General features: G+C 43.3%; 1 protein-coding gene across 1 annotated transcript in view; it reads left to right on the forward strand.

Annotated features, from left to right (window-relative positions):
- The first annotated feature begins 1,179 nt into the window (after positions 1–1,179).
- cxcl12a (chemokine (C-X-C motif) ligand 12a (stromal cell-derived factor 1)) overlaps positions 1,180–23,628 on the forward strand; it is a 37,701-nt gene continuing 15,252 nt past the window's right edge. Inside the window, exons 1-3 of the mRNA XM_038960273.1 lie at positions 1,180–1,310; positions 12,089–12,206; positions 16,176–16,259. Of these exons, the coding sequence (XP_038816201.1) occupies positions 1,244–1,310; positions 12,089–12,206; positions 16,176–16,259 (269 nt within the window). The 5' untranslated portion in view covers positions 1,180–1,243. The remainder of the gene's footprint in view (positions 1,311–12,088; positions 12,207–16,175; positions 16,260–23,628) is intronic.

Consider the following 23,628-nt stretch of genomic DNA (forward strand, 5'->3'; position numbering starts at 1 on the left):
TGAGCTCTGCTTTTGTTTCGGTCAGGGGGATTTGTACAGCGTACCTTGCTCACTGCCTGTAGTTATGATGCAGAGCCTAATGCCAAGACTAATGTATTGTAATATTTTTCTAATAAATTGTGAAACTAATACAAGGTGTTTCCTGTCTGAACCTCCACACTCACACACACTCTCTCACACAGATCACACACACATACATACTGTTGTCTCCATGGTACCACTGAGAGTTCTGGGGTTAAGGGAACTCAAACACACAAACACACGTGCACGCACACACACACACACACACACACACACACACACACACACACACACACACACACACACACACACACACACACACACACACACACACACACACACACACACACACACACACACACACACACACACACACAGTTGCTCTGGTGGGCTAAAGCCAAATGTCTGGAAGTGGACATCACATCTGCATCCTGTTAAACTCACTAATAAAACACCTCCAAACACAACAGTAGAAACACACACACATTCTCACCTCAACCCTAACTGGAAGTAGTTCCAGGCCGAGGTAAAGACAATTGTTTAGGGATTCACTTAAGCTGAGAATAGACCAGATATTTCCTTTCTAACAGGACCATATGTTCTTTCTGTGGTTAATATATCTTCTCGGTCTATTCACTGGCACACGTGTTGTAATATAAGTCTGGGGCTTGGTGTGTTTTCCATCTCCATGTTTTGTCTGTTAGTGAAATTGGGGTGATGCAGGCTTCTGGGAGAAGTTAACACACCGTGACCAAATATAAACGTGTACAAATGAATCCTGCCATTGCTCTGAACGCAGCGACCATATTAAAGTCCGAGCAGAATGCATAGCTAATTTATGAGTCACTTTTTTTATTCTCCGTATCACACTAGGCTTAACAAATGCACTGTCCCACTAAACGCTATCAATTCCAGTTCCCAAAGCCAAAGATACCGAATTTGCCATTATGCCACCAGCCTGAGGTTAAAGCAGGGGAAGTTTGCACAGATTTTCGTACTACTTTGATTTAGATCCAGAGATCTAGCGGATACTCGGTTTTCAGGGGGTCATATATCAAATCCACATACACTCCCACTTAATTTGTTCATCGTCAGACACTCCCACTTTCCCGTTCTCCCCATTGCGCCATACATAACTTCAACAATCCGACACACTCGCCCACTGTCACAGTGTGCTCTGGACTCTACACTGAACGGATTACCGGTATCGTTATCGTTCATCATGGATTTGAAACTCTTGGCGGTTATGTCTGTGCTTGCTGTGGCGACATACGTTCCTTTCTCACAAGGTAGGCTACTTCGGATGAGTTTAGCTATTATATCTGTTATTCGTTATTCAAATCAAGCATTGTGTGGAGGTTTTCTATACCCCCGCGGGGCGGTTCTGTATGTGTCCGAGGCGCTGCATGTTCTGCGGCTGTTTTAGTGAGACGTGTAGCTGCTGATTTCTGCTAAAATGGTCACTCATAATAATAATAATACGTTGTTCATTCGGTCTGCCTAGTTTACACCATGCTTGAGCTACATCGAATTCGATAATGCATGTTATGGTGTGTCCACAAACGCGCTATGGGGATGTTCTGAATAGTTCAGTGGGGTCTTTCTCTAACATTTCATTAACAGTATATCCCAAATGTCGGATTTCGTAACCTAATACAACCGTGCAACTTTTTACATGTCGTGGTGGTTGTCTTCAAAGCTTCACGTGTCGCAAAAATCTAAAGTAGCATGACATGAGCTGAACTAAATGTATAAGTCTTTGAAAATAAAAAACTTGCTGTACGCTCAATGCTCCGTTGACATTTCACAGAGTTATGCTTGTTTTTGTGGGAGATCTTCAAAAAAGAACAGGAATTTCGCAATAATATCAAATGCATATACTATAATATGAAAATACTACATGGCATGTCTCAAAATCGATATCTATCTTACCTCTATATTGTTTTATGTCCTGCGGATTCTAGAAAAAAAGGACAAATTGAACAGGAAAGTAAGCCTGCCAAGTAGCCTTTATTCTCGGGTGAAAATGTGTAATTCCTTCAGACAAGTGTCAGGGTAGAGAACATCACTTCTAAAATAAAATCATATGAATGAATACATACTGTGCTAACTGAATACACAACCAAATGAAACAAATCATTTCTAACATTGTTATAGGCTACATATGATAATATATAGGATTATTACACCTACATACATTTTTAACTTGATCATCAAAATATAGTGCTATAAGCGCAGCAGTTGTTCATTAATGAATGAATAACATTATTATTATTAGTTCCTATTTCCTATTTTACCATGATGAGTTATTAAATAACCTAAGTTAATTATTTATTCAGGCAGCCATAGGCTGCAGATGTAATAGGAAGCTTATGATTGTGTAATTATGTCATTTCAATCATTATTATAATTGAAGTTTTAAGTCAAAGTGCCTTAAAAACATGTAACACGTAGCCTACCGATTACAAGGTGCAGCCTGTGTCCAAAACATTGGAATCTGGTCCAGTTATTTAACGGGACATGTTTCAACTTCACCCTTAATTTTGTTGCACAGTGTTGGGATAGCTACTTGGGAGAAATATATAAAATAATATCTCCTGCCCAGCTTGTTTATCATCCTTTTGACGCCCTCTTTGCAGACTGTGTAAAAAGGACTATGTCTTTGGCTATGTGATAGGTATTAACCTCTGTGATTTCTAAATGTCTGTGGGATGTTTTTCCGTACCTTACACTTGAAAACGCATCGGCAATCAATGCCTGTTTAAGGTAGATGGTTGGTTGTGGCAGAGGGACTTTGCTGCTGTCTGGCGATTTTGTTTTACCATGCAATCTTCGTAATGTAGGGGATGGTTATTCTTCTTCAAATGATTGAATGCATTTTTCTTGTTGCCTCTTGTTGCTACCACAAATTGCACGCTGACCAGCGTGAGCGTTGCAAAATAAATGTACATACATGTTATTCAGTCATTGCACCCACACTGCTCCCGCGCGTTAGCGTGGCCATGCTCTAAAATATAACTATTTGTGATGCTCGATGTGCCTCAAGTCCTGCCTCTCCAATCTCCTCGTTGGTTTTTAGGAGCATATACCCAAGTAGGTAATTGAAAGATGAACTGAGGTCCACACTCCAGTCGGTGGTGGTAATGCACCTTTTAAAGTTGGTTGCCAACCGCCATATAAAGTCCAAAGAAGAAGAAGAAGCATGAAGGAGGAGAGATTACTAGAAACAAACTCGGTTTACCCATTTATCTGTGGATTAATTGTTGGAGTAGAGGACCTTGTGCATTTCAGGTAAAATAACAACCCAATGTTTATATCCCAGGAGAAATTAGCTAGCAACAGCAAGCTAGCTAGCTAAATTGCCATACATGTTTAATGCTTTTCGACCTGTCCCCAAATGAATATAGTTGGTTCAGAGTTTGTTTTGATATTTCAACCTGCGTGTCCTGGTCCGTCTGGTGTGGGTGGACAAAATGAACATGTGCGCGATGGCGCATACAGACACACACGCGTGCGCCAATAATAAATGCAATTGCAAAAACTCAAATAACTTTTATCTACAAAATTAACATGATTTACCAATTGGTCAAAATATGCATTGTTGATTAGACACCCTAGCATGTATTTGATTTGTAGTGGCCCTAGCACAATAATTTTTCCTGATCACATGGTGCAATTAATAATAGAATGTCAACTATTTTATCTTATTTATTACATCTAGTTTGAATCATTGAAAAGGTGCTCCGGGTTAAACATGCTTTATTTGGATGACTCATTGGCTAGTTCCACATTCACTGTCAAATAGCATATGGAAATCATTTTATTTTCAAATAAACTGTTCAAATGAATGGCCCTTTTGAATTTATTTTTAGTGTCATATTCCCCATGAGCAGTAATAACAAGTAGCCTAGGCATTTATAAAGCATTTATAGTCTACTCGTTGTGCGTAAAGCAACACCACCAGGGCACGACAACTCCAGCAGTGCGTGCATGTGGGTCTTTTTATAAACTAGGTTTCCAGTGAGGATTTCCTACACTGGACCACTAATAAATCAACAACTTTTTTTCATGTAATTACATTATGATATAAGCTAAAGTCATACAAATTCACAAGGTGATTAAAAACCTATGTTTAACCCATTATTATGGTTGGTGTCTTGACGGATTTGTCTAAAATTGTGTGGCATAAAAAGTGTACGTTGTCGTTATATCATATATTAAGCATTAATCGGTTATATTTGACATTAAACTTGAACCCTGTAAGAATCCTAGATCTAGCTGTCGGAGGGTTTTTTGTATAGCGCTCTCAGAAATGCAGTGTAATTACGTAACATTTCATGTCTCCTTATGTTATGGGGGGGAAAACAACCCTAATAAATGCAAATTCAAAATTGAATGCTTCAAACCTAAATAAAAGAGTCACTTTACCTTGATGCTTAAAACCTAAATAAATACTGTTCTTAACGTGGCTCTTCAATATTTAGCATAAAACTTGTTGGATGCGCATTTGGTGTCCAGGTGAGTAGTTACGCCATGATATTTTCACACATCATTATCTGATCCAGGAAGGCTGAATGTCAGTCAAGTGACGAACAGCTGTTGTGATAGCGCATGCGATGCATTACAGCCCAAGTGCTGGAAAAAAGGTGTTCTCGAGGAATGTCCGGAATATTTTGGTGTCTCATTAGCTACGCCGGTGAAGACAGTTGTGCCTGGATCCACGTTGGATTTAATATCCCTAGCGAATATTATTATAATGTTTTGTTATTTCTTACATTATTTGCTCAGGACATTTATTACATTATTACCTACAGACAAAAATAACTTTGGGATATTAGATCAGTCAATCAGTCACCAGCATTTCGACCAGAAATTTGATTTCCCTAAATTGTATCCTTTGTTTGAACTCCCCGATGCAATTCCATTCATTCCGGGGGCTACTCCAAGTCTCCTTCGCAAGAAAAAAGGAACAAGGAGTGGGCTCTTCGTCAGACTCAGGAGGCGTGCATACCATCCACCGCTTCCGAGTATATTACTCGTTAACGTTTAGTCCCAGGATAAAAAAGTAGGCAAGTTCAGGGCGAGGATCTCCTTCCAGAGGGATTGTAACATACTCTGTTTTATGGACTCATGGCTCTCCGGATATACTCTCCCCATCCATTCGGCCAGCGGGGTTCTCCATCTATCCCGCGGACAGAAAGAAAGAACTCCCCGGGGAAAATGAATGTGGAGGTGTATGTTTCATGCTGACACCGTCACGTCTCTCAAGGAACTACACTGGACTTTGTGCAACCTGGAAACCGCATATCCGGAGGCCGCATTTATTGTAGCTGGGAACTTTAATAAAGGAAATCGCTACCAAAGTTTTATCAACACATCCCCTCCCATACTTTTTACACCTTTTTTTCCCCAATTGGTAGTTACAGTTTTGCCCCATCGTTGCAACTCCCATACAGACTCGAGAGAGGCGAATGTCAAGTGCCACGCGTCCTCTGAAACACGACCCTGCCAAGCCGCACTGCGTCTTGACTCCCTGCTCGCTTAACCCGTAAGCCAGCCGCACCAATGTGTTGGAGTAAACACCGTACAACTGCTGACCGTGTCAGCGTGCATGCGCCCAGCCCGACACAGGAATCGCTAGAGCGCAATGGGACAAGGACATCTCAGCCGGCCAAACCCTCCCCTAACCCGGACGAGACTGGGACAGTTGTGCGCCTCCTCATGGGTCTCCCGGGTGTGGCCGGCTGCGACACAGGCCAGAAATGAACCCGGCCTGTAGTGACGCCTCATGCATTGCGATGCAGTGCCTTTGAACGCTGCGCCACTCGGGAGGCCCTCATCAACAATTCTTGACCATTGCTACTCCCCCTTTCGGGATGGCTACAAGGCCCTCCCCCGCTCCCCATTCGGCAAATCAGATCACGCCTCCATTCGGCTCCTCCCTTCGTATAGGAAGAAAACCTGACCAGGAAGTACCCGAGGTAAGGACTATTTAACGTTGGTCTGACCAATCGAAATCTATGACGCTATGATGTTCCTGGTTGCCTCTGAGAATAAAATGTACGTATACACTGCCTCAGTGACTGAGTTCATTTAGAAAGTGCATAGAGGATGTTGTTCCCACTGTGATGATTATAACTTATCCTAACAGAAAACCATATATAGATGACAACATTCTCACAAAAAGGAATGAGTGAACTACAGCAAGTTGACTGGGAACATGGACGAGTACAAACAGTCCAGCTATGCCCTCCGTAAGGCAATCAAGCAGGCAAAACGTCAGTAGAGAGACAGTGGAGTCACATTTCAAAAGCTCAGACACGAGAGTATGTGGCAGGGATTCCAGACAATAACAGATTCTAAACGTTGCGAACACTGATGCCTTGCTCCCAGACAAGCTAAACACCTTCACCCATTTTGAGGAAAACACAGTACCTCCGAAGCAGTCCACCGCCGCTCACGAGGCCTGTGAGCTCTCGTTCTCCGTGGCCAACCTGAGTAAGATATTTAAGCGTGTTAACCCTCGCATCCCGACATCCCTGGCCGCTTCCTCGTATCGTGTGCAGATCAGCTGGCTGTATTGTTTACGTACATATTCTGTCTCTCCCTATCCCAGTCTGTTGTCCCAACTTTCTTCAAGATGTCCACCATTGCTCCTGTACCCAAGAAATCGAAGGTAATTGAACTAAATGTCTGTCATCATAAAGTGCTTTGAGAGGCTAGTTAAGGCTCATATCACCTCCACCTTACACAATACCCTAGACCCACTTCAATCTGCATACCGCCTCAACAGATCCACGGATGACTCAATCGCCATCGCACTGCACACTGCCCTATACCATCTGGACAAGAGGAATACCGATGTAAGAATGCTGTTCATTGACTACACCTTAACCTTCTCCATAGTGCCTTTCAAGCTCATCACTAAGCTCGGGGCCCTGGGTCTGAGCCCGCCCTGTGCAACTGGGTCCTGAACTTCCTGACGGGCCGACCCCAGGTGGTGAAGGTATGCACCAACACCTTCTCTATGCTGGTCCTCAACACGTGCTCAGGCCCCTCTTGTACACCCTGTTCACCCATGACTGCATGGCCACGCACGTCTCCAACTCAATCATCAAGTTTGCAGACGACACAACAGTGGTAGGCCTGATTACCAACAATGGCGAGACGGCCTACAGGGCCGCAGTGGAGACGGTAAAAATGAGCAAATTCCTCAGTCCAACAGCGCAGTAATACCTAACAATACACACAAATCCAAAAAAGAAAAAGAAAATAATGAAGAAATATTTACATTTTTTAAACGAGTAATGTCAGAGTCCAGAATATATGAACTGAATGTACTAAACATTAGGAACACGTTCTCTTTCTATGACATAGACTGACCAAGGGAATCCAGGTGAAAGCTATGATCCCTTATTGATGTCACCTGTTAAATCCACTTCAATCAGTGTAGAGACAGGTTAAAGAAGGATGCCTTGAGACAATTGAGGCATGGATTGTGTATGTGTGCCATTCAGAGTGTAAATGGTCAAGACAAAATATTGAAGTGCCTTTGAACGGGGTATGGCAGTAGGTGCCAGGCGTACCAGTTTGAATGTGCCAAGAACTGCAACGCAGCTGGGTTTTTCACGCTCAGCAGTTTCCTTTGTGTATCAAGAATGGTCCACCACCCAAAGGACATCCAGCCAACTTGACACAACTGTGGGAAGCATTGGCGTCAACATGGGCCAGCATCCCTGTTCAACACTTTCGACATCTTGTAGAGTTTACGCCCCAACTAATTGAGGCTGTACATATCTAACTCAACTTCTCCAGTATCCCTGCACACAGTACATTTGGCACTGGCACTGAACATATACTGTATATATACGGCGCATTTGGAAAGTATTCAAACCCCTTGACTTTTCCACATTTTGTTACATTACAGCCTTATTCTTACAACCTTACCCCCCGTTATGTATGTAAGTATTCAGACCCTTTACTCAGTACTTTGTTGAAGCACCTTTGGCAGCGATTACAGCCTCGAGTCTTCTTGGGTATGACGCTACAAGCTTGGCACACCTGTATTTGGGTAGTGTCTCCCGTTCTTCTCTGCAGATCCTCTCAAGCTCTGTCAGGTTGGATGGGGAGTGTCGCTGCACAGATATTTTCAGGTCTTTCCAGAGATGTTTGATCGGGTTCAAGTCCAGGTTCTGGCTGGGCCACTCAAGGACATTCAGAGACTTGTCCCGAAAACACTCCTGCGTTCTTGACTGTGTGCTTAGGGTCGTTGTCCTGTTGGAAGGTGAACCTTCGCCCCAGTCTGAGGTCCTGAGCGCTCTGGAGCAGGTTTTCATCAAGGATCTCTAAGTCTCCTTACTAGTCTCCTAGTAAGGGCCGCTGAAATACATCCCAACAGCATGATGCTGCCACCAGCATGCTTCACTGTAGAGATGGTGCCAAGTTTCCCCCAGACGTGAAGCTTGGTATTCAGGCCAAAGAGTTCAATCTTGGTTTCATCAGAGGGTCTTGTTTTGGATGGTCTGAGAGACCTTTAGGTGCCTTTTGGCAAGCTCCAAGCGGGCTGTCTTTTGCTGAGGAGTGGCATCCATCTGGCCACTCTACCATAAAGGTCTGATTGGTAGAGTGCTGCAAAGATGGTTGTCCTTCTGGAAGGTTCTCCCATCTCCACAGGGGAACTCTGGAGCTCTGTCAGAGTGACCATTGGGTTCTTGGTCACCTCCCTGACCAAGGCCCTTCTCCCCTGATTGCTCAGTTTGGCCGGGCTGCCAGCTCTAGGAAGAGCCTTGATAGTTCCAAACTTCTCCCATTTAAGAATAATGGAGGCCACTGTGTTCTTGGGCATCATCAATGCTGCAGAAATGTTTTGTACCCTTCCCCAGATCTGTGTCTCTGAGCTCTACGGACAATTCCTTTGACCTCATGCCTTGTATTTTGCTCTGACATGCACTGCCAACTGTGGGACCTTATATAGACAGGAGTGTGCCTTTACAAATCATTTGTAATCTATTGAATTCACCACAGGTGGACTCCAATCAAGTTGCGGAAACATCAAAGATAATCAATGGAAACAGGATGCACCCGATCTCAATTTCGAGTCTCATAGCAAAGGGTCTGTATACTTGTGTAAATAAGGTATTTCTGTTTTTTATGTTTAATAAACGTGCAAACATTTCTAAAAACCTGTTTTTCATTTTGGGGTGTAGATTGATGAGGATTTTATAATATATATATATATATTTTTTTTTAATAAGGCAGTAACTTAACAAAATGTGGAAAAAGTCAAGGGGTCTGAATACTTTCCGAATGCTCTGTAGCTTACACTCTCCGGTTTCTTTTCTTCCTTTCTTATTTCCTAATCGTTCACAGAAAGTTGTCACCTTGGCTGGAGGTGGCAATTGTGGACAACAAAACTATGACCGGTCCAAGTCGTTACAACAAACACTCTCTGTCTCGAGCCACTACTGGGCAGTTTCCACATAGGCACCACCAGTCAGTGTTCGTGCGAGACTCCCCAGCTTCATCAGCGGCTACAGATTCGCCGTCATCTTATTTACTCCTCAGTGTATCCTGGTTCATATACGGTTGGACATTATCATTCAACACCACTTGATTAAAGTTATAATCATAGGGGGGGTCATCGTTTGCTGCAGCTGTTCTACACGCTATAGGTTCTCTGACAGTAGTAATGATAGGAGCTTACTGACTCACACAGAACTACAGTTTCATGGCAGTTTAGCTATGAAACGGCCACAATTTCAATTCCCAGTGTTCAGGGATGGGGCAAGCGGAGACCAGAAAATCAACCTCACTCCTTCCTAAAGCTCGTTGTAGTCACCGAGGGTCAAATCGGGAAAATATCTATACCTAGCTTTTGTTCTTCAGAACTCATTTTTAAGCTGTTTTCACAGACCTACATGTTCGTAACGTGATCTGGACAACGATTTTGAGGTAAAAAAATGTCCGGAACGTTCCTTTAACAAAAAAGTGTTGCAGGGTAAACCAAAACTTCTGTACTTTTTTGATACTAGAACATGTAAAACAGGCATCCCGAGGGGCGCAGTGGTCTAAGGCACTTTGTCGCAGTGCTAGCTGTTCCACTAGAGATCCTGGTTTGAGTCCAGGCTCTATCGCAGCCGGCTGCGACCCCATGGGGCAGTGCACAATTGTCCCAGCATCGTCTGGGAAAGGGGAGTGTTTGGTGGACAGGGATGTCCTTGTCCCATCGCGCACTAGCAACTCCTGTGGCAGGCTGGGCACAATGCACACTGACACGGCCACCAGGTGTACGGTGTTTCCTCCGACACATTGGTGCAGCTGGCTTCCGGGTTAAGCGGTCCTTGTGTCAAGAAGCAGTTTGGCTTGGCCTGGTTGCGTTTCGTAGAACGCATGGCTCGCAACCTTCGCCTCTTCCCCGAGTCCGTACGGGAGTTGCAGCGATGAGACAAGACTGTAACTACCAATTGGATACCATGAAATTGGGTAAAAAAAAGAACATGTAAAACGGTACGGTGCTAGAATCTCTCTCACGGATCAAGATTATCAGCACGGCCTATGTCCCCCTTGTAGCGGGAGCGCACCGTGACTGCTCCACTTAGCCTGTACCGGGTGTCTGTGCTGCATCATGTCAGCTCCCCACCTGCACAGAAGTTAACACACTCGGATGTGACACAGCATGTAGAAATGTTTAAACTGTTAATTGCAGTTTGCAACCCAAAAAATCCATACAGGCTAGAACACTACATTGCAAGAAGATACCGGTAGCTTCCAGCTTGGTTTGCTAACATTCTTTTATTACCTTACAGCTGAAGCCAACATCAATTCACTACCCTAGTACTTTGTTTGTGATAATATGCAAACCATAACGCAAATATGCTGATTTCAAACGGATTTACTTTATTAATTCACTTAATCGGTCTTGCTATTGGTCTTGCTTAATCGGTCTTGCTATTGGTCTTGCTAATCGGTCTTGCTATTTCAGCAAACCCCTCTTGAATGACATCATTACTGGTTAAAGAGACAGCAAACACTTTTATAAAATATTCTACTTCTACGCAAATGTTGTTGATCATTATAATAGAATGAGTCCCAAATGGAAAGGAAACGCATTGTTTGTCATCTGTAGCCCAATGAAATCAGCCAAAAATAAGCTCAATAACTCAATGCATGCACACACTCCTATTGATTATACAATCACCTGTATTGTGAATAGGCCTAGGCTACATCTTGATTTGCCCAGTTTATCATAGAGATTTACTATTCTAATAAACGCTTACCATTGTTATAATGCGGTTAGATTGGTAAAAACAAAGTCAAATTGAAAATGTAAAAAAAAATATATATAATGTAATGATATTGAACTCAAATGATGCCCAGCGATTAACCAGAGCTGTAGCTGAGTTTAAAAGGCTTCCAAACTTGCAGTGAACACAAGCCAAAACAGACCAAAGGACATGTCAAATACTCAACCATTAAAGGTTTGAGACTTGCTGCCACTCCGATCTGTCCCCTGTAAACATTTAATTGTGGGGACACTACTACCACTCGTCAGTGAAATTGGTACAGCACTCTCACTCACGGGCGCAACAAATTGAGCCTCTTACCAGGCACATCTCAAAATAGGTTAATGAGCCAGAAACAACAATACCGTGCGGCCAGTCGTGGTTAAAAGGTTTTAGGAGCTCCAAAAATACTGTAGGGTACTGTATTGAATTTACTATAAATAAATAATACAATATGTTGCTTTTAGTTTGATTGTATAATGCTGTGAAATGCAGTGCAATATATAGCATCAATTCTGTAAAACACATTTAAGGTATTTTACAGTGCATTCTACAGTGTTTTACTGTTGAAATGACTGAAAAGTCTTACAGTGTAGGATAATATCCTTGTTGTTCCTGTTCTACTTGAGAGTGGGGGCCTTGCTCCTCTCTGACAGTATTTTTCACTTGGCCTTGTGTTCTCTCCTGGTTTCTGACTAAATAAGATGGTGTTTTCATGTTCTCCACTTATCTCTTAATGATTACTGTATATTGTATTCATGTTCTCTGTTCTACCCCCTCTTCAGCTAAGCCCATCAGTATGATGGAGAGGTGCTGGTGTCGTTCTACAGTTAACACCGTCCCCCAGCGCAACATCCGAGAACTGAAGTTCCTACACACACCCAACTGCCCCTTCCAAGTGATGTGAGTACCTCGCCAACACAAACATGCACAGGTTATAGGCAAGATCATGCACTGAAAGGGGTGACAGGTCTCTCCTTCTGGTCGGACTTTTCACACCATCAATCTTATGGAGCTGACAGCCAGTGAAAGGAGCTCCTGAGGCGCGCACGCACGCACGCACACACACACACTCTCTCTCGCTCTCTCTTTCTTTCTTGCTCTTCTCTCTCTCTCTCACACACACACACACACACACACACACACACACACACACACACACACACACACACACACACACACACACACACACACACACACACACACACACACACACACACACACACACACAGGTTACAGGCAAGCTCATGCACACACACTCCCAGGACCTTTGAAAGTGGTGACATGTCTCTCCTTCTTTTTTGGACATTTCACACCATCAATCCCATGGAGCTGACGGCCAGTGAACGGAGCCCCTGAGGCGCGCACACACACACACACACACACACACACACACACACACACACACACACACACACACACACACACGCTCTCGCTCTCTTCGCTATCTCACACACACACACACATGCACACACTCGCTCTCTCGCACACACACACACACACACACACAGTCTTGTACAGCTAACCTTGTGGGGACATACAATTCAGTCCCATTCAAAATCCTATTTTCCCTAACCCCTAACCCTAAACCTAACCCTAATCCTAACCCGTACTCTTACCCTAACCCTAACCTTAACCCTAACCCTAACCCAAAAACCTAAACTTTATCCTAACCCTAAACCTAACCCTAGCTCCTAACCCTAACCCTACAACTAACCCTAGCTCCTAACCTTAATATTTAACTTAATTCTAACCCTAACACTAATTCTAACCTTAACCCTAAACCCCCTAGAAATAGCATTTGACCTTGTGGGGACTAACAAAATGTCCCCAGCTGGTCAACTTTTTGTTCGTTTACTATTCTTGTAGGGACTGCTGGTCCCCACAATAATAGTTAAACACGTCCACACACACACACACACACACACACACACACACACACACACACACACACACACACACACACACACACACACACACACACACACACACACACACACACACACACACACACACACACACACACACACACACACACACACTTCTGATGCCCCTCTCATTGTCCATTCTGTAAGCCATGCACACATAATGAGACTCACAGTGTATCGTGAAAAATAGTGTGTGTGAGGGGGCTGGGAATTGGATGCCGTTTTGTTTTCAACAGGAAAACATTAATAGCAGCTCTAAATAATTGGCCTGTCTTTCCTCTTACTCCTAACTGATAGGGTCTGATACTGCTCAACATTATGAGGTCGGTGTGTGTGTGTGCGTGCGTGTGTGTGTGTGGAGAGAGGTGGTGTGTGTATGTTAAGCATAATAGATGAGAGCTTGGTGTGCTTCATTGTGATTTTAGCACAGCTGTGATATGGTTATCGGGACAAAGCGCTGACATACACTGTATACTAACAGGCTAAACATGTTATGTTTATAACATGTGTACTACTCACTTCAAGCAGTGACCCCCCCACATAGAGACATGTGATCTAACCCATGACCCGTCTGCAAATAGGTTAGGGTTATTCTGGACTAAGCCTATAGCTACATGGTTAGGGTTATTCTGGACTAAGCCTATAGCTACATGGTTAGGGTTATTCTGGACTAAGCCTATAGCTACATGGTTAGGGTTATTCTGGACTGAGCCTATAGCTACATGGTTAGGGTTATTCTGGACTAAGCCTATAGCTACATGGTTAGGGTTATTCTGGACTAAGCCTATAGCTACATGGTTAGGGTTATTCTGGACTGAGCCTATAGCTACATGGTTAGGGTTATTCTGGACTAAGCCTATAGCTACATGGTTAGGGTTATTCTGGACTAAGCCTATAGCTACATGGTTAGGGTTATTCTGGACTAAGCCTATAGCTACATGGTTAGGGTTATTCTGGACTGAGCCTATAGCTACACGGTTAGGGTTATTCTGGACTAACCCTATAGCTACATGGTTAGGGTTATTCTGGACTAAGCCTATAGCTACATGGTTAGGGTTATTCTGGACTGAGCCTATAGATACATGGTTAGGGTTATTCTGGACTAAGCCTATAGCTACATGGTTAGGGTTATTCTGGACTAAGCCTATAGCTACATGGTTAGGGTTATTCTGGACTAAGCCTATAGCTACATGGTTAGGGTTATTCTGGACTAAGCCTATAGCTACATGGTTAGGGTTATTCTGGACTAAGCCTATAGCTACATGGTTAGGGTTATTCTGGACTAAGCCTATAGCTACATGGTTAGGGTTATTCTGGACTAAGCCTATAGCTACATGGTTAGGGTTATTCTGGACTAAGCCTATAGCTACATGGTTAGGGTTATTCTGGACTAAGCCTATAGCTACATGGTTAGGGTTATTCTGGACTAAGCCTATAGCTACATGGTTAGGGTTATTCTGGACTAAGCCTATAGCTACATGGTTAGGGTTATTCTGGACTGAGCCTATAGCTACATGGTTAGGGTTATTCTGGACTAAGCCTATAGCTACATGGTTAGGGTTATTCCATCAAAAGGCAAAAAGGTATTGATCATGGATCCCCCTACTCACCAATCTTCAACTGTCTATCATTAAAACCAACACAGCTAAATGCTTCAACCTTTCCAGGAATTCCAATCTGTGACACTTTTAAATCTTCGCTAATGTGTGTATCTGCAGATAATTTGGCTACATCGGAAACATATCACCTGCAAGGGGACTATTTAACATGCCAGCAACATACGACCCTGCAACTAACTGCTGGCTTGCCACTGAAGCTAATCAGTGTCGGTCCTGGTCGGTCCCTGGATGTGAGACCAGATGCTGCTGATAGTGGTGTTGGAGGGCCAGTAGGAGGCATTCTTACCTCTGGTGTAAAAACATATCCCAGGACTGGGATTGGGGACATTGCCCTTTGTAGGGTCTCATCGTTTGGATGAGATGTTAAGCGGGCGTCCTGACTCTCTGTGGTCACTAAAAGATCCAATGGTACTTATTGTAAGAGTTGGAATGTTAACCCTGGTATCCTGGTTAAATACCCAATCTGGCATCATACCATCATGGCCACCTAATCATCCCCAGCTTCCAATTGCCTCATTCAGCCCCCCTCCTCTCCCCTGTAACTATTCCCAGGGCCATTACTGTAAATGAGAATGTGTTCTCAGTCAACTTTACTGGAAAAATGGAAACTGGGCTCGGGATGAGGAATGAACAAGTGGATAGCTTTATAAGTGACAGACAGAAGTGACTGGATCTCTTAATCCAAGCAGCCAAATGCACAGTTGTCAACCGGACAAGATGGTGGTCATTACATCTGCTAGCCTAGGGCAGATCTCAAGGTGATAACAGTATGATTACAGCGGGCGAGGATAGCAGTTAGTGGCACATATAACAGCAAGAGCAGCACAGCTTTAGCCTGTAAATATACAGAGACGATGTAGAGTTCGGGAAAGTTATGTAACACTTGACTGAGGCTGCGACTGTAAATAGAGTTAGAGAATATTGGCTAATTTTAGAGTGACCCCCCCCCCCCCCCCCCCCCCCCCCCAGAGCAGCCTTAATGAGCTGCCTGAGTGAGATATTGTACAGAGAGCTTCTCCTGTGTTGTTACTAGAGGAGAACCCCAACTCTGAATGGGGCTCAGTTTAGCAAGGGTTGGTTTAAGAGATAAGCACCAAGATAGATATCAAATCAAAGTTAATTGATCATGTGCACAGGGTGTAAACGGTACAGTGAAATGCTTACTTGCAAGCTCTCCTCAACAGTGCATATGCTGTACATAGCTGTCCATATTAATGCACATCAATTAAAATTAGGCTGTCTGTGCTGGAATGGAACAGGGCACCAGAAGCTCATTCTTTCTTCTTTCTCAATTAATCTTATCCCTCTCTTTTCTCTCTTTGCAGTGCCAAGCTGAAGAACCACAAGGAGGTGTGTATCAACCCCGAGACCAAGTGGCTGCAGCAGTACCTGAAGAACGCCCTCAACAAGTAAGGGACCCTTTAAGAGAATCTACAACCTTAAAACACATTCATGTCTACACAGAAACATGGTATCATTCTCATTTTCTCTATTCTCCACTTCATCAGGACGTACAGTACAGTAGTAAAGTAGAACACTCTCAGGGACGAATGGGAACTTGATCTGCATGTGTGCATAACTTTTCATGCACGCCTGCCAGTGACATTCATAGGCTACATGATTTAGGGGAAAGTCAAGGTTATGCGTGCAGAAATGAAATGATAAGGATTGGGCTCTAAGCCTGGATTGCTCTACAAAAACAGTTATACATTTTTATTTAACTAAATCAGATGGACTGGGCATATTCAGGATAGCCTGAACACAGATGCAACATAACATCTATGGGTAGCACTTCAGTTTACGGTGCTGAAATAAGAGTTTAATGTCCGGAAAGTACCAGGAAACAACAGCAAAGTAAGTCGGAAACAACCAGGTAAGAACACGGTAATTACTCATTAATAGTTAGTTTGTAGCTGCTAAATATTGATATAAAGAGTGATGAATAAATTTGTGTTTGTCACATGCGGCGAATACAACATTTACATTTACATTACGAATACATTACGAATACAACAGGTGTAGACCTTACCGTGAAATGCTAACTTACAAGTCGTTAACCAACAATGCAGTTAAGAAAAATAAGAGTTAAGAAAATATTAACTAAATAAACTAAAGTAAAAATAAATAAAAAGTTACACAACAAATAACAATAACGAGGCTATATCCAGGGGGTACCGGTACCGAGTCAATATGTGGAGGTACAGGTTAGTCAAGGTAATTGAGGTAATATGTACATGTACAGTGCATTCGGAAAGTATTCAGGCCCCTTGTCTTTTTCCACATTTTGTTACGTTAGAGCCTTATTCTAAAATTGATTACATCTTTTTTCCCCCCTCTACGCACAATAGCCCATAATGACAAAGCAAAACAGATTTTTAGAAATGTTTTCAAATGTATAAAAAAAAACACTGTAAATAACTATTTACATAAGTATTCAGACCCTTTACTCAGTACTTTGTTGAAGCACCTTTGGCTGCAATTATAGCCTCAAGTCTTCTTGGGTATGAAGCTACAACCACGGCACACATGTATTTGGGCAGTTTCTCCCGTTCTTCTCTGCAGAGTCTCTCAAGCTCTGTCAGTTTGGATAGGGGGCGTCGCTGCACAGGTATTTTCAGGTCTCTCCAGAGATGTTCGATCGGATTCAAGTCCGGGTTCTGGCTGGGCCACTCAAGGACATTCAGAGACTTGTCCCGAAGCCACTCCTGTGTTGTCTTGGCTGTGTGCTGAGGGTCATTGTCCTGTTGGAAGGTGAACCTTCACCCCAGTCTGAGGTCCTGAGAGATCTGGAGCAGGTTTTCATCAAAGTTCACTCTGTTCTTTGCTCTGTTCATCTTTCCCTCAATCCTGACTAGTCCCCCAGTCCCTGCAGCTGAAAAACATCCCCACAGCATGACGCTGCCACCACCATGCTTTACCGTAGGGATGTGACGCTTGCCATTCAGGCCAAAGAGTTCAATATTGGTTCCATCAGACCAGAGAATCTTGTTTCTCATGGTCTGAGTCCTTGAGGTGCCTTTTGGCAAACTTCAAGCGGGCTGTCATGTTCCTTTTACTGAGGAGTGGCTTCCGTCTGGCCACTCTACCGTAAAAGCCTGATTGGTGGAGTGCTGCAGAGATGGTTGTCCTTCTGGAAGGTTCTCCCATCTCCACATGGGAGTGCTGTCAGAGTGACCATCGGGTTCTTGGTCAACTCCCTGACCAAGGCCCTGCTCCCCGGATTGCTCAGTCACGCCAGCTCTAGGAAGAGTCTTGGTGGTTCCAAACTTCTTACATTTAAGAGAGATGGAGGCCACTGTGTTCCTGGGGAACTTCAAGGCTGCAGACATTTTTTGGTACTCTTCCCCAGATCTGTGCTTCGACACAATCGTATCTTGGCGCTCTATAGACAATTCCTTCGACCTCATGGCTTGGTTTTTGCTTTGACGTGCACTGTCAACTGTGGGACCTTAAATAGACAGGTGTGTGCCTTTCCAAGTCATGCCCAATCAATTGAGTTTACCACGGGTGGACTCAAGTTGTAGAAACATCTCAAGGATGATCAATGGAAACAGGATGCACCTGAGCTCAATTCCGAGTCTCATAACAAAGGGCCTGAATACTTTGTAAATAAGGTATTTCTGTTTTAGTTTTTTTATAAATGTTCCAACATTTAAAAAAAAACCTGTTTTCACTTTCTTATTATGGGGTATTGTGTGTACATTGATGAGGGGGGAATAAATAAATACACCTATTTGAGAATCAGGCTGTAATGTAACAAAATGTAGAAAAAGTCAAGGGGTCTGAATACTTTGCACTGTAGGTAGGGGAAAAGTTACTATGCATAGATAATAAACAGTGAGTAGCAGCAGCGGGAAAAAAAGTCTAGGTCAATGCAAATAGTCCGGGTAACCATTTGTTTAACTGTTCAGCAGTCTTATGGCTTGGGGGTAGAAGCTGTTAAGGAACCTTTTGGAGCTAGACTTGGCGCTCCGGTACTGCTTGCCATGCGGTAACAGAGAGAACAGTCTATAACTAGGGTGGCTGGAGTCTGACAATTTTTAGTGCCTTCTTTTGACACCTCCTGGTATAGAGGTCCTGGATTGCAGGAAGCTTGGCCCCAGTGATGTACTGGGCCGTACGCGCCTTGTGGTCTGCTGCCGAGCAGTTGCCATACCAGGCGGTGATGCAACCGGTCAGGATGCTCTCGATGGTGCAGCTGTAGAACGTTTTGAGGATCTGGGGACCCATGCCAAATCATTTTCAGTCTCCTGAGGGGTAATAGGCATTGCCGTGCCCTCTTCACGACTGTCTTGGTGTGTATGGACCATGATAGTGTCGTGACATGACTACCATTAATGTGATGACGGCTATTTTATCAAATCAATTAACTATATTGAATTAATACGTGATTAAATTAATCATGTAACAATGAACTCATTAGTAACATCGGGGCACCATGGAAAAAGTTTGTTTTATGAGTTACTGTTTCCCGAATTAACTCAAGAATATATCAGACTATATCATTATCATACCAGTCATCCATTAATCATTATTTCCTCATATCAGTCTCATTCTAACATCGCATAATTCTTGGATATCTGCAAGAACCCTAGTCTAAATAATGATTTAGCGATACACAAATTGGCTTATTTATTTATTTACTAACTAAATAATCACACAAACATACATAAACAGTATAGGTTGAATTGATTTCTAACATAATGCAATGAAAAGTCCCTAGTGGACTAACTCGATATGACGGCTTGTTACACAGGGAAAGGGGTGGGGAAAGAAAGAGTGGGAGAGACAGAGAGGGGACCCATCGTACATACAGTTGGAAAAATATGCTCATGGGAATGTGAATACATTTCACATGAGTGACTGCTCATTTGAAAATAATTGCAATGTATATATTTATGCTTGTATGTTTTTGTCGTCGCTCTCTGTTGAAATCGCCCGGTCCGGCTATGGGGAGTCGTTCGACAGAAGTCTCTGGTTTGGGTAACAATGTATTTTGTAGTTGTAGTAGGCTTTCTTTGTCTCTGAGTGTTCGTTAGACTGGATCCTTCAGATATACACACGCGGTGGTTTTTGGGTCGAGTTTACTAGACTAAGAGTTCTTAAACAGCTGCAGACTGAATGTTCCGATGTAGTCTTTATCTTCTTCACTCGCGTGGAGAGTTTCTAAACATTTCGTAACGTTCAGCACACGCTGTCGGTCACGCTGGTCTATATTTAAATTGCAACCATTTCAACGGTTTCAGCTCGCGCTGCATATATACTGGTCTTGTAGTTGTAAACCATTTCAACATGTAGCCACCGCTCCATGCTTTCTGGTCTGTATGTTAATTCCTCAGCAAGTCCTTTTAAGCACTCGCCTTGGAGGGTGGTTCCATCATGTTGCCACAATGTTGCCACAAATCACATTTAATCTTTTCACAAATAGTTTCATATTTAATCAAATAACATTTAGATGTAAATCTGATAACTGGGACGTATACATTTGTAGAATTACAGTTATTTAGTTATACCATCCTTAATGATATCACAAAACAATAAACCTTTGACAGGATTTGTTGTTTGGACACCCACCAACCATTCCAGATGTTTGGGTTTGAAAACTAATGTTCCAATGTCCAATCCGTTGATGTTTGAAGTTTATCCTTTGTGCAGATATCCTTTGTGCAATACTGCAGGTCCAGAGAGAGAGTTTACAACCGGTCGTTAAAGTCATAAGACCGGCCCACTTCCCCCCCTTCCTCTGGTGTGAGATAGAGTGGGCTCTCTTTGATCCTCACCCAGGAGGGAAAGCCATGACAATAGTTTGATGGTGACGTGGACACCAAGGAACTTGAAGTGCTCGACCTGCTATACAATAGCCCCGTTGATATGAATGGGGGCATGCTCAACCCTCCTTTTCCTGTAGTCTACGATCAGCTCCTTTGTCTTGATCATATTTATTTAAAATGTAAAAAGAATTGTGGTACTTTTACCCCTTTTTCTTCCCCAATGTCATGATATACAATTGGTAGTTACATTCCTGTCCCATTGTTGCAACTCCCGTACGGACTTGGGAGAGGCGATGGTCGAGAGTCATGTGTCCTCCGAAACACAACCCTGCCAAGCCGCACTGCTTCTTGACACACTGCTCACTTAACCCGGAATCCAGCCACACCAATGTGTCGGAGAAAACACAGTACAACTTGCAACCGAGTCAGCTTGTAAAAAAATTGTGGTACTTTTACCCCTTTTTCTTCCCCAATGTCATGATATACAATTGGTAGTTACATCCCTGTCCCATTGCCCGGCCCACCATAAGGAGTCGCTAGAGCGTGATGGGACAAGAAAATCCCGGCCAGCAAAACCCTCCCCTAAACCGAACAGCGCTGGGCCAATTGTGCGCTGCCTCATGGGTTTCACCGTCACGGTCCGGCTGTGACACAGCCTGGGATCAAACCCAGGGCTGTAGTGACGCCTCAAGCAATGCAATGCAGTGCCTTAGGGCCTCCTGAGTGGCGCAGCGGTCTATCTTGATCACGTTGGGGGAGGGATTGTTGTCATGTCACCACACGGCCAGGTTTCTGACCTCCTCCCTATAGCCTGTCTCATCGTTGTCGGTGATCAGGCCTACCACCTTTGTGTTGTCGGCAAATGTAAAGATAGGTTGTGCTTGGCCATGTGCTTGGAGTACAGCGAGTACCCGTGTTGAGGATCAGCATGGCAGATGTATTTGGTATTTTATTAGGATCCCCATGAGCTGTTGCAAAAGCAGCAGCTACTCTTCTTGGGGTCCACACAAAACATGAAACATAATACAGAATGACATAATACAGAACATCAATAGACAAGAACAGCTCAAAGACACACGTAGCCTACATATCAAGGCATACCCACAAACTATCTAGTTCAAATAGGGGAGAAGCGTTGTGCCACGAGGTGTTGCTTTATCTGTTTTTTGAAACCAGGTTTGCTCTTTATTTGAGCAATATGAGATAGAAGGAAGTTCCATGCAATTAGGGCTCTATATAATACTGTACGCTTTCTTGAATTTGTTCTTGATTTGGGGGCTGTGAAAAAGACCCCTGCTGGCATGTCTGGTGGGATAAGTGTGTGTCAGAGCTATGTGTAAGTTGACTATGTAAACAATTTGGGATTTTCAACACATTAATGTTTCTTATAAAAAGAAGAAGTGATGCAGTCAGTCTCTCCTCAACTCTTAGCCAAGAGAAACTGGCATGCATTGTATTTATATCAGCCCTCTGATTACAATTAAGAGCAAAACGTGCCGCTCTGTTCTGGGCCAGCTGCAGCTTAACTAGGTCTTTCCTTGCAGCACTGGACCACACGACTGGACAATAATCAAGATTAGACAAAACTAGAGCCTGCAGAACTTGCTTTTTGGAGTGTGGTGTCAAAAAAGCACAGCATCTCTTTATTACGGCCAGTCCTCTCCCCATCTTTACAACCATTGAATCTATATGTTTTGACCATGATAGTTTACAATCTAAGGTAACGCCAAGTAATTTAGTTTCCTCAACTTGTTCAACAGCCACACCATTCATTACCAGATTCAGCTGAGGTTGAGAACTTAGGGAATTATGCTCTTAGTTTTAGAGATGTTCTGGACCAGTTTATTACTGGCCACCCATTCCAAAACAGACTGCAACTCTTTGTTAAGGGTTTCAGTGACTTCTTTAGCTGTGGTTGCTGATGCGTATATGGTTGAATCATCAGCATACATGGACACACATGCTTTGTTTAATGCCAGTGGCAGGTCATTGGTAAAAATAGAAAAGAGTAGAGAGCTGCCCTGCGGTACACCACACACATGTTTGACATTAGAGAAGATTCCATTAAAGAAAACCCTTTGAGTTATATTAGTTAGATAGCTCTGAATCCACGATATGGCAGAGGTTGACAAGCAACTCTAACAGTATAACTTTACGTCTGTCCCCTCGCCCCGACACGGGCGCGAACCAGGGACCCTCTGCACACATCAACAACGGTCGCCCACGAAGCATCGTTACCCATCGCTCCACAAAGGCCACGGCCCTTGCAGAGCAAGGTGCAACACTACTAATAGGTTTCAGAGCAAGTGACGTAACTGATTGAAACGCTACTAGCGCGTACCCGCTAACTAGCTAGCCATTTCACATCCGTTACACAACAACACATATGTTTTTTCAACAACAGGTTATGGTCAATAATATCAAAGGCTGCACTGAAATCTAACAATACAGCTCCCACAATTTTTCTTATTATCAATTTCTTTCAACCAATCATCAGTCATTTGTGTCAGTGCAGTACATGTTGAGTACCCTTCTCTATAAGCATGCTGAAAGTCTGTTGTTAATTTGTTTACAGAGAAATAACATTGTATTTGGTCAAACACCATTTTTTCCAACAGTTTGCTAAGAGCTGGCAGCAAGCTTATAGGTCTGCTGTTAGAACCAGAAAAGGCCGCTTTACCACTCTTGGATAGCGGAATTACTTTGGCTTCCCTCCAGGCCTGAGGACAAAGACTTTCCTCTAGTCTCAGATTAAAGCTTTGACAGATAGGAGTGGCTATAGAGTCAGCTACCATCCTCAGTAGCTTCCCATCTAAGTTGTTAATGCCAGGAGGTTTGTCATTACTGATCGATAACAATAATTTTTCCACCTCTCCCACACAATTTTTACAAAATTCAAACTTGCAATGCTTTTCTTTCATTATTTGTTTTTTTTATGCATGAATACAATTGCTCACTGTTCGTTGTTGGCCCTTTCCTGCCTAAATTTGCCCACTTTGCCAATTAA

The sequence above is a fragment of the Salvelinus namaycush genome, chromosome 22 (assembly GCF_016432855.1).
Source record: "Salvelinus namaycush isolate Seneca chromosome 22, SaNama_1.0, whole genome shotgun sequence".
Taxonomy (NCBI): domain Eukaryota; kingdom Metazoa; phylum Chordata; class Actinopteri; order Salmoniformes; family Salmonidae; genus Salvelinus; species Salvelinus namaycush.